The sequence below is a fragment of the Myotis davidii genome, unplaced genomic scaffold (genome assembly GCF_000327345.1).
Source record: "Myotis davidii unplaced genomic scaffold, ASM32734v1 scaffold732, whole genome shotgun sequence".
Lineage (NCBI taxonomy): Eukaryota > Metazoa > Chordata > Mammalia > Chiroptera > Vespertilionidae > Myotis > Myotis davidii.
Window position 1 is genome coordinate 2,909,367 of NW_006284349.1, and position 12,162 is coordinate 2,921,528.

The 12,162-nt window shown below is 40.4% G+C and overlaps 1 protein-coding gene across 1 annotated transcript in view; it reads left to right on the forward strand.

The window, feature by feature from the left end:
* GALC (galactosylceramidase) overlaps window positions 1-12,162 on the forward strand; it is a 51,308-nt gene that overhangs the window by 7,190 nt on the left and 31,956 nt on the right. Inside the window, exons 2-5 of the mRNA XM_006754754.2 lie at window positions 6,840-6,908; window positions 7,176-7,239; window positions 8,621-8,734; window positions 10,569-10,708. Coding sequence (XP_006754817.1) covers window positions 6,840-6,908; window positions 7,176-7,239; window positions 8,621-8,734; window positions 10,569-10,708 — 387 coding nt within the window. The remainder of the gene's footprint in view (window positions 1-6,839; window positions 6,909-7,175; window positions 7,240-8,620; window positions 8,735-10,568; window positions 10,709-12,162) is intronic.

The window sequence follows — 12,162 nt, forward strand, 5'->3', positions numbered from 1 at the left end:
TGTCTGGGGAGGAGGGCGCCCCAGGGAGTCTCTGGCTTCCCTCCTCCAGTCCCGGGGGGGTGGGTCGGACCGAAGCCCTGGGAGGCTGCAGCTGGATTCTTCCCGAGGGGCCAGTGCCCAGCAGGTGTTTTTATTTTATTTTGAATTATTTTATTTTTCTATTACAGTTTGCATTCAACACTGTTTTGCATTAGTTTCAGGAGTAGAGCTCAGCGGGCAGACTTTCATACTGGTTACAAAGCGTTCCCGCTGATAATCCAAGCGCCCACCCCGCACCATGGATAGTTATTACAGGCTATCCGGCCTAATTAGCATAGTACGCTTTTATTATTTTAGATTATTATAGGTTGTTGACTATATTCCCTATGCCTTACCTTGCACTCCATGCCTATTTTTAAATTTCCAGATAGTACTTGTTAACCCCATCACCTTTTTTCATCCTGCTCTCCAACACCCCTCCCCTCTGGCAACCATCCCTCTATCTCTAAGTCCAAATAGGTTTTTGTTGGAGGCAGGACAGGTGCCTCCAGGCCTCCTTAGTAAGTTAAGAGGCCTGAAACTACCTGGGCATTTTTTAAAAAATGGGAGCAAAGGCGGGGGCTGGGGTGGGATAGGGGAATCTGTAATAATGTCAACAATACAAATACAATATAATTTAAAAAGTTTAGAATGGCAGGCTCTACTAGTATTAACTGATAGTCTAGGATTGTTAATCGTTGGGGGGCTTTGTTGCCTACAGATGATCAAGGCCTGCAGCGGGGAGTTGCCCACTAGAAGGGTCAGTGCGTCTGTACCTCATTTTTGTGTGTGAGGAGGGGAAACATTGGGTCAGCAGCCGAGACAGTGGCTGGCCATCCTTGGGGTGCATAGTATCACCTGGTGCTTGTTGAACTGCAGATGCTGGCCACTCCCACCCCCCATTCTGACTGTCCTCTGGAGTAGGGCTAGGAATCTGCATTTCAACAAACACACCAATTGATTCTCTTGCTGAGTATTGAGATACATTTATCTATCTTTCTTTCTTTTTCTTTCTCCTTTCTTTCTTTCTTTCTTTCTTTCTTTCTTTCTTTCTTTCTTTCTTTCTTCTTTCTTTCTTTCTTTCTTTCTTTCTTTCTTTCTTTCTCTATTTCTTTCAATTCAAGGATCTCTGGAGTAAGGTATGGATTTAAAATAATAAACTTTTAATTTTAAAAGTTTTAGGTAGGCAGAAAAGTTGCCAAGACAATACAGAATTCTCATATACCGTGCAGCAGTCGCTCCTGTTAGCAGCATCCCACATTAGTATGGTACATTTATGGCAACCAATATTAATGAAAGTCCATATTTCCCTTCATGTTTCCTTAGTTGTACCTAATGCTCTTTTTTCCTCTTCTGGGATCCTACTCAGGATGCCAGTGGCATTTAATGGCATGTCTCCTTCGTCCTCTTTTGGCAGGTACAGTTGGGATGAGCAGGAGTGTTCTGGGTATTCCGTAAGATTTATGTGAGGGAGACTTGAGGGCCACTCCAATTTTGTGCAGAACTTTGTGTGGGCACAGCTGACAATTTCCTTAACCCCCTGGTCACGCTATCAGGTGACCTCCAGGTGTGGGAATTTGCTTCAGTAGCATCTTTGTTCTTGCCTCCAGACCACATTTACTTGATTTTGTCCCATGTTCTTTGTAACCTTTGTCTTGTCTTGATTTGATCTTGGTAACCGTTGAGTCTGTAGGGTTTATGGTGGTGGACCTTTGGGTCAGAGGGATTTTCTTTTGTGTAACCCAGATCACAGCTGAAGCCAGTTTTATTTGAAAATGTTAAGGCTGAATTCTTGTATGGGTTGTTTGTCAGGTTGAATCAGATGGAACTTGCACCCTCAAATGCAATGCAGGACTTGCCTTGAGTGCTTGTTTGCTGGGTGGGCGTTTTATGTTGGTTTCAGCCTGTTGATACCAGGCTGGACTGGTTCTTATGATTGCAATGCACTCACAAGTCCTGGAAAGCACAGGTTGATTGCTCCATGTCTCATTGAATACTTGGGACCACATAGAGAGTTGGAAGGAGAGGAAGGGAGAGGGGGTGTGTGTGGACATGGGGGGGCCTGCTTTTATTGGGGTGGAAGGTGGGGTCCTAGTGTTTTGCAGACTCACTCTGTTGGTGAATTTAAACTTAAAAGTCCCATCCCAACCGGGCTCTTTATCTAGTTGTGTGGCAGGCAATGTGCTTATTAGAGATAGCCATCTTTGAAATGGGTGCCTCAGTAATCAAAGCTTAAGTCAGGCGCTTGCATTAGCAAAAAGAAGAAACCAACTCTCAGGGCTTACTAGACAATCCATCGTTGATGCTGAGGCATCAGCGTCAATGATGAGGACATTAACTGCCTGGGTAGCTGATATGCTGAAAGTCAGGGGTAGGATACGTTGTAACCCAGAAAGTGCATGTCTGAATAGGATATAGCAGCACTCCTATACTAATTATACAGGCAGTAGTCTAAAATCCAGTCCATGGCCATTGTTCCAAGCTTAAAGGGTCCTGCCATGAAACCAGGTCAATGATCTAGGGGCCCTAGAGATCTATTCAGTGGATTTGGTCATATTGTGAAATATTTTAACATCGTGGCCCATCTGGTGTAAGTGGGTATGAACCTTTCCTGAGTTGGTAGATTGCTCCATATCTCATCAAACCAGTCTCTCAGTCCTGAGAATAGGTCAGTTCAGTTTAAGGGTTGTGTCTCATTTCAGGAAGTGGTGATGCAGATGGGCTCCCAAAGGTAGGCCTACATGGTCTAAGTCAGGGGTCCTCAGATTACGGCCTGCCGAAAACATTTATCGGGCCCGCCGGGTGTTTTTGCCGCCACTGCCTGTCCTGCTTAGCAGCCGACTCATCCCGGGCCCGCAGTGCGCATGTGTGGAATGTCTGAGGGACAGTGACCTGGCCCCCTGTTTAAAAAGTTTGAGCACCGCCGAAACCGGTTTGGCTCAGTGGATAGAGTGTTGGCCTGAGGACTGAAGGGTCCCAGGTTCGATTCCGGTCAAGGGCATGTACCTGGGTTGCAGGCACTTCCCAGTGGGGGATGTGCAGGAGGCAGCTGATCGATGTTTCTAACTCTCTATCCCTCTCCCTTCCTCTCTGTAAAAAATCAATAAAATATATTAAAAAAAAAAGTTTGAGCACCTCTGGTGAGTATTTGCATCAGGTTATTTAATCAGAGGCATTTCTATGGAAACAAAAGAAAAACAATGTTTAATGGTTGGAACCTACTATGAACCCAGCCTGAGTCCTGAGGGTGGTTGAGATGTTTTCTAGACATCAGGCTCTAAACGTCTTCTTCACATGGAGGAAGGGCAGGCAGTGGCAATCGGACAGATTTCCTAGTTCACAGTTTGAATGTCTCTGGTGATGGTTCTTAATGGCTCACAAGATATAACAGGCACAAAATGCAGTAGTGGTGATTTCTCTGAAGTCTATATCAAGTTGTCTCACTTTAGCTTGCATGGCTTCAGGAAAAGGGCAGTTTTAGTTCTCAGTGATTCAAGCCAGAAGGCTGGGTGAAAAATTTGAAACATTATGAAGCATAATAATCCCCCGTTGGAAAAACTGCTGTTTGAAACTGCTGTTTGAGCTACTCTGTTATTCTTAGACAGTCTCTTATTCCGTGGGTCAACTCTGTTATTTTTAGACTGTAAAATAACTTTGTTTTTTGCTTGAATAGGAAAGATAAACTTAATTGTCTGACCGTGCAAGCTAGCCATCTAAAGGGGCTGATACACTATATTAATTCACATATTTTGCCAAGTGTTTGTTCATCCAAGGTTACAGGTGTTTGATTAGATATAATATGTATTCAAAGTTACAAGTTGTCTGTATAGATATTGCAGGTGTTTGATTAGATAGGATATATATTCAAGGTTACAACTGTCTGTAACCCACATAGAGCCCTTTGTAACATCTGCAAACAAAGAGGCTCAAAGAGTATAAATACAAGAGACCTCCTGTATGTGGGGTTCAGAATTTGACAGAGGTAATCTGCTCGGAATCTGCGCACAGTAAAGATGACTCCTAACTAATTGGCTTATTTGGCGTCTTGTCCAGCTCGCTGATTTGCGATACACTACAAGTTTAACCTTAATTCCTTAAATCTGTCTGGTTATATCTTTCTCAAATTTGTCATTCTAGTCAAAGCCTTGGTAATATAACCAGTGTTTCGAATTGTGGCCTGTTATGAGGAGGACAGATTCTGATTGAATTTATGCAAATAACTTTATTGCCAAGAAAATAAGAATACCAAGTTTCTGAATTCTGGAGGGATCAAGTAGGGAGAAAAATTGTTTCATCTTGTTCAGAGAGATATATTCTATCAAATTGCTATAAGTCATAGATAGCTTAAGAGAAAAAGGTTTCCTTAAATCTGGAAAAATATAACATTAAAGGGCCAACAATGTTTCAAATAAAAAGTTATAAAAATTACAGCCATCCTCATTAGTTCATTTAGTTCCATGCACTTTTTAAAAAAAATATATTTTATTGATTTTTTTACAGAGAGGAAGGGAGAGGGATAGAGAGTTAGAAACATCCATGAGAGAGAAACATCGATCAGCTGCCTCCTGCATACCCTCTACTGGGGATGTGCCCGCAACCAAGGTATATGCCCTTGACTGGAATTGAACCTGGGAGCCTTCAGTCTGCAGGCTGACGCTCTATCCACTGAGCCAAATCAGTTAGGGCCATGCACTTCTTGTTAATCTTTTGTTAGCAGTTTTATGAATCCCATTTTACTTCAGGGTTCTGTAAATTTGGCAATGATTTATGTATTCAATGAATTTCTATCATTTAACATGAATGTAGCAAAACTCTAAGATTTCAAGTTACCAGAAAGATTTGGGTATTTTTAAGAGGACATACCATCCATCGTAATTATTGAAAAGTGGCTGCCTGGCAAGCCAAGCTGAAGTCAGGCACTTGTGTTACAAAAATGACAGCCCACTCTCAGGGCCTACACCAAGGTGGATGACTTGGTCTTCAGCCTGATCACAGGCCTGTCCTTCTGCTGCAGAAAAAATTGCTTTCCCCTAACCCAACCGATTCTTCTTGATTTTTATGCTATTTCCTTATGTTGCAACATCTCTCATAGGTACTGGCTCATATTTCAAGGTAACTGTGGACTAATGGACTAATTGATTTGTTCTTTACTACTACCCTTTTCCTTATTTTGTAGTTTAAACCTAGAATAGCTAGTATGTCATAAAATGAGGACCCATATGTCCTGATATTTGTACTTCTGGTATTAAATCCGGTGTTTAAACTTGCTGAAAATGGAAGTCTTTGATTATGTTTAACTCATTTTAAAATTATTAAAAGGAGAATTGTTTCATAACTCAGAGTGGGTGGATTTTATCTATTTTGTTTTGATAGTGTCTCTGTGTATAGCACATTACTCATCTTAGAAGCTGATTAAATAAAAATGGTTGCAACACAAATATTTGCACACCATTCTAAACTTCTTTGTGGAGTCCCGAGTGCCTAGCACAGTCTGTGGCAGTAAGTGTTCGGAATGTTCTCATTTATCTTCATCTCCGAGAGGGAAGGCGGTATGATAGTTAAGAGTGTGGACTTAGAGCAGATTGTCAGGGGTCCACTCTGGGCCCTGCTACCCACTGGATAGCCTTGGGAAGGTCATTTCACCTCTCCGTGTCTCAGCTTCTTTTCTGGGGACACAGTGATACCTGCATTGGTAGGAGCATTGTGAGGATATATGTAAAGTATCTAGGATGGCGTCAGGTACATGACTAATTTTGGTTAATATCCTATTTCATAGATTAGGGAGGAGGAAGTCATGCCAAGGACTGTAAGTGAGAACAGTGGTCCAGTTTGGTATACAATGCCTGCCTTTACTAAGAGCTGACTATGTACCAGCTACTGTGCCACGACTTCTTCCGGTGCTGTTTGGAAACAGCTCCAGGCCTTATTGAGGGACTGTGGTTAGTAACTTGGTGATTTGATATTGCTTGATGGGGCGTTTCCACATTTGGCTATACTACCCTTAACTGACTATTGTGTTTTGTTTAAAATTAAATGTGTTGGTGTGACATTGGTTAATAGGATCATGTAGGGTTCAAGTGTACATTTCTATGATACAAGATCTGTATCCTATACTGTATCCACCACACAAAGTCAAATCACCGTCCTTCACCATATATTTGGCCTCCTTTAACTTCTTCCCTCTTAAAATTTGCACCAAACAAACAAACAATCCGATTAAAAAATGGGCAGAGGCCTGAACTGTCCATTTATTGTCTTTGACTAATCCTTTTGCATTGGCTGTGACTATGGCCTTGCAATCATATAATGATGTAGTGTTTGTTTCAAGTGGGCACTTTCCATCTTAAAAATAGGAGAGCAGAGGGGACAAAATAACCCCCAAACAGCAAAACACACCGTTCAAATGGCACAATGCAGGACAGGAAGCACCGTTTACATGGGGTCAGAGCGAGCTTAGTGAGCATGTATAGTGTTTACTCACCGAGCGCCTTAATATCGGAGCCTCTGCTAGTCTGTAAGCTATCTGAGAACAGTGACTGTATTATTAAAAACAATTTGTGTACATAATGCCTATCATTTACTGAGTGCTTACTACATCCCAGCTGTGGTGCTTAGTCCTTTACATCTTATTTTAGTTTAAGAGCAACTGATTGAATAAGATAACCCACTTTACAATCATTAGCCCTTGGTCACATAGCTTGTAAGTGATGGAATCCGGATGCAATTAGGTTGCCTGTACCAGTGCATAAAGCACCATGGAAAAGTATTCATGATTGGATTTGTTTTATTCATACTTTTGAAACTTTTTTTTTTTTTTTTAGGCAACCTCCCGGCTTCTAATAAACTACCCAGAGCCCTATCGTTCTCAAATATTGGATTATCTCTTTAAGGTAATGGGAAATTAATTATTTAATGGTAGCTGTGATATTTTAGAAACAAATGGTGAAATTCACCCATAGATTTTATCACCTTCTCAGTTCTAGTGTTGTTGTTTTTTTAAATGGCAAATTACTTTCGGGAGAAGTTGCTATTTATTTGAAGTTTTGTTTTGGTTTTCTCATCTGTAAAATCAAAGGCAGCATTAGTAATTGTCTTGAAGTGGTGGTTTGTCCTTCATACCATGAATCACAGGTTAATACTGTTACTTCTTTCTCCAGCCAAACTTCGGTGCCTCTTTGCATATTCTAAAAGTCGAAATAGGTGGTGATGGGCAAACAACAGGTAGGAGTATCCCCTGCCCAACATTTGAATCTATACTTAAACTTATGGACTGTGACTTCAGACTATAAATAAAAGCAACGTTTGTTGATGTTGATTATTGCTTAGTAGATTGCTCATTTTCCCCTCTACTTATTTTTTAAAAATTGTATCAGAATATGCATTTTTTCCCATCTAAAACAGCATTTGGACTTTAGCTTGTTTATTTAGTTGAAGTAATTTATAGTAAACCCACAGTTTTTTAAACAATATATTTTATTGCTCTTTTACAGAGAGTAAGGGAGAGGGATAGAGAGTTAGAAACATCGATGAGAGAGAAACACCGATCAGCTGCCTCCTGCACACCCCCTTCTGGGGATGTGCCTGCAACCCAGGTACATGCCCTTGACTGGAATCGAACCTGGGATCCTGCAGTCTTCAGGCTGACGCTTTACCCACTGAGCCAAACCAGTCAGGGCATCCCACAGTTTTTTAAGAGCTATATTATACAGCATAGGGTCAGTTTGGAATTGTATTGAAAAGTAAAAAAAAGCTTTTCATATTATATAAAATATAAAGTGTTATTAGATTTAAATAAAATAGGTGGTAAAAATATAAGTAATCAGACACATAGCTCTTTTTTTTCTTTTCAAAACAAATTCTTTGTAACCACCAAATCTTCAAACTTCATTGTGACTGTTTTGACGGCTTTGTGTAGTACATGTAGTTAGTTTAAAGATTATGGGCCAATAATGTCCAGGAAATGGAAAGAAAAAGGAATTTAATTATCTCAATTATTATATACATATATGTATATGTATATATATGTATACATACAGTTATTATATATATTTAGGTCAGATTCCATTATAATGAACTCTAGACTTGTCTGTACACTCGAGTTCCTGTTAGAGATTTGGATGTAATTTTTGTTAACCAGATATATCTATGTGGTGGTATTAGTGTTTAATTTATGTTGAAAGGAATGGAGTGTGAGAATTGGCCCTTAGGAGCCCTGGGATTCACAACCAGGATTGAGAAGCTGGAAGCTCAGGAGATGGGAACTTGAAGTTGGAATTTGAAAACCCCAAAGACACCAAAAGCCCAGCAGAATGTAGTTGTAGGAATTTGCAATTATATGAGGTAAAAACACTTCTCTTAAACTCCTTATAATAGAAAAGTTGTGGTTTTATTATTGAAGATGCTTACGATGCTTAGGATAATGAAAAAAAGATGAAACAATATGCTTTCATCATCCAGCCACAAGCTATATAAGATTATTCTTGCCCCATCTCAGGATTGGAACTGGAATACTACTTCTGGGAAATGTGTGTGTGTGTCGGGGCGAGTGGCCCTACGATGCACCATTAATGGAATTGCCTCTCTTTTACTCTCTCCCACTCAGATGGCACTGAGCCCTCCCACATGCACTACGCATTAGATGAGAATTACTTCCGAGGATACGAGTGGTGGTTAATGAAGGAGGCTAAGAAGCGGAACTCTAATATCACACTCATGGGTAGGGAGTGAAGTTTGCCATGCTTTTGCAGTCTGTTTTCCTTTAACTTTTAAAGTCTGAATCATGTATATAAAGACCCTATTAATACTGAAGAACTCATAATGTCATTAATACTACCAGTATGCTACCCATAGCAAAGCCTGTGCCAGGCACGATCCTTTCTTTGCCCTTATATATTACCTCTGATCTTTATAATAATTCTGGAGTAAGGCATTATTTTCCACATTTTACAGAAGAAGCAGTAGAGGCTTAGAGAGGTTATGCCACTGATTTAAGGTCATGTAATTAGTAAATGGCAAAATTAGATACAGGAACTATTCCATTCTGGTTTTTTATTTTTTATTTTATTTTATTTTTTTAAGCTAAACTACTTTCCGCAACAAAATTTCTATTCAAAATTTGTCAAAGGGCAATGCTGTTATAAAATTGTATATTACATGCGTAGTATATTCCAGCTCTTTGCAAAATTGTGTATTACATGTGGTCGTAGACCCCATTTCTAGAAGTGGTGCATACAGAAGGCTCATTGTGTTTTGAATCTCAGTGGCATGGTGGGCACTGTTCCAGACACTGGGGATACCGAGCTATCCAGCCCTCAACTCCTGCCCCGTGAGCTTAGGTTCTAGTGGCAGGACAAATTGGATGATTCCCACATGGGACTATATGCATTTCGCTGTTCTCCGTAGCAGTGTCCACACTTGCGAAATATTTCAAATGTACACCGAGGTGGCATTCTTTCATCATCTGAAATGAACTTGAGTTTTTGAAACAGGCTTGCACATTCGGACTAAGTTCAGGGAGATCAATGAGATCTATTTTATAGACTTGATTTAAAAAACCACTTTAAGCATCTAAAGGACAAATATAAGTTTTTCTAAATTAAACAATGGAGGGGTCAGTGTGTGCTTTGCAAGTGGGCTTTGGTAAGAGATTCCAGAAATGTTTGGGGCAGTCAAAAGCACCATTGACTTCAGTGTTATTTGCCACTGGGCTGCTTTCAAGGTCACTGCTCATTTACATGCAGGAAATCTGGCTGTTGAACATGTCCTAGCAGAGACACTGTAGAATGTATGTGGCACTTCATTGTTTTAAAGTGCTCTGCTATTTTAATGTCACATTTCTTATGTAAATACACTTAGGCATTCCTCCTGAGTTTAGAAAAATAAACATTTTGTCATTTTGATTTTGAACTTTTCAGTGGTGAACTAAATTGGTAACATATAAACAGGGAACTTAACTGTTGAGTTTATTTTAATACACCAGTAATAGTTAAGATTTAGAATTGTAAATTCTACTCTTATTTTTTTAACATAAAATAATCATTAGCATATAGGAACAATGTGGATTATTTAATCTACATCACTTAACAAAGCTACATTTTCCCTATTGAGTCATTGGCATTTATATTGATATCAGGGCAAACTAGTTTTGCTGAATTTGATTACGTAATTTATATTTTAAGTAACCTTATCAGTGAATGAGGAATTTGTATTGTACTTACCTCATAGGAGTAGAGTAGTTAAAGAATTCTAAAAGGCTTATGTTTGATTTGACCTGAGAGAACAGAAATGGGTTGAACATTCCCTATAGTAGGCGTTAGGGATGTTAAGTTAAATTGTACATTATATTTATTTCTGTTGGTATCTTTGAGAGAGGTGTTTGTTTTTGTTGCTGTTTTCTCTCTTTTTTTTTAATTTCTTTTCCTTGAAAAGAACATTTGGGGTTATTGAGTCTGACTCCGGGGATCAGTAAGGAATTATAGTATTCCTTTTGATTTCCTTTGCTCTGTTTTTAATAGTGCTGGCATTGTTACACCCACTCTCCCTCTCTGTAGGGTTGCCGTGGTCATTCCCTGGATGGCTGGGGAAACGTTTCGACTGGCCTTACGTAAACCGTCATCTGACTGCCTACTATATCGTGTCCTGGATTGTGGGCGCCAAGCGTTATCATGACTTGGATATTGATTATATCGGGGTTAGTAATAGATTTAAAACATGCTTACATTTATTTGTAATTTTTTAAAGTGGTACTTTGTTAACTAACCATTTTCTCTCATTGATTGTCTGCTTCCTGCATGTCACCTACTAGGGACTGAGCCCACAATCCGGGCATGTGCCCTAACAGGAATCAAACCATGCCCTCCAGGTTCATAAGTCGACACTCAACCACTCAGCCACACCAGTGAGGCTAAAATATATTTTTTAATGTTTGTTTTTGGTACCACTTCACTTGCCTACCTGCCTGGTTGCCCCTAATTGCCTCTATCTGCTTGCCTGATCACCTCTAACCGCTTGCTGGGGACCGTGGTCGTTCTGGTCTCTGGTCATTTTGGTTGTTCTGGTCGCTGGACTTTTATTATAGGGATATAAAAATTTAACACAATATCATGTCTTTCCAGCTGCTCTCTTGTCAGGTTGGAGGCCCAGCTCAAGTTCTCTCTCTTCAAAGCCTTTCCTAGCTCTTTAGTTCTTATAACAATATTATGTTTACTGTGCTGTTTAATGATTAATCTCATTTTGCTCTATAAGTCTTCATTTGTTCTAAACCAGGGGGTGACAAACTCCTTGAAAGACCAAAGAATAAATATTTTAGGTTTTGTAGGTCTTAAGGGTATTATGTATGTAATTATATAACCATTTAAAATTGATCCATTTAAAACTATAAAAATCATTTTTAGCTCTCAAGCTATGAAAAGACAAGTGGTGTGCCAGATTTGGCAGGCTGGCCAAAACATGCCTACCTTGGTTCTGAACTGTTATTTAATAACTAGAGGCCTTGTGCACAAAATTTGTGCGTGGGGAGGGGTCCCTCAACCCTGCCTGCACCCTCTCGCAATCCGGGACCCCTCGGGGGATGTCCGACTGCTGGTTTAGGCCCGATCTGTGGGATCAGGCCTAAACCAGCAGTCGGACATCCCTCTCGCAATCTGGGACTGCTGGCTTCTAACTGCTTGCCTGCTTGCCAGATCGCCCCTAACCACTCGCCTGCCTGCCTCATCGCCCCTAACCACTCGCCTGCCTGCCTGATCACCCGTAATCGCCTCTACCTGCTTACCTGATCACCCCTAGCCGCTTGCTGGGGGCCATGGTCGTTCTGATCTCTGGTCATTTTGGTTGTTTTGGTTGCTGGACTTTTATTATAAGGATATAAAAATGTAACACAATATCTTGTCTTTCCAGCTGCTCTCTTGTCAGGTTGGAGGCATACCTCAGACTGTGTTGTATCCTACAGAGCACACACACACAGTGCGTCTCCACACACTTAACTTTGGTTTATTAATATGCCATCTGTCAAACTGATTTGAAAGTTTTCATGTAATCAGCAAACAATTATTGAGCTCCTACTATGGTGCAGGTACATTTGACTATTATGTTCTAGAGCAGTGGTCGGTAAACCACGGCTTGAGAGCCACATGCGGCTCTTTGGCC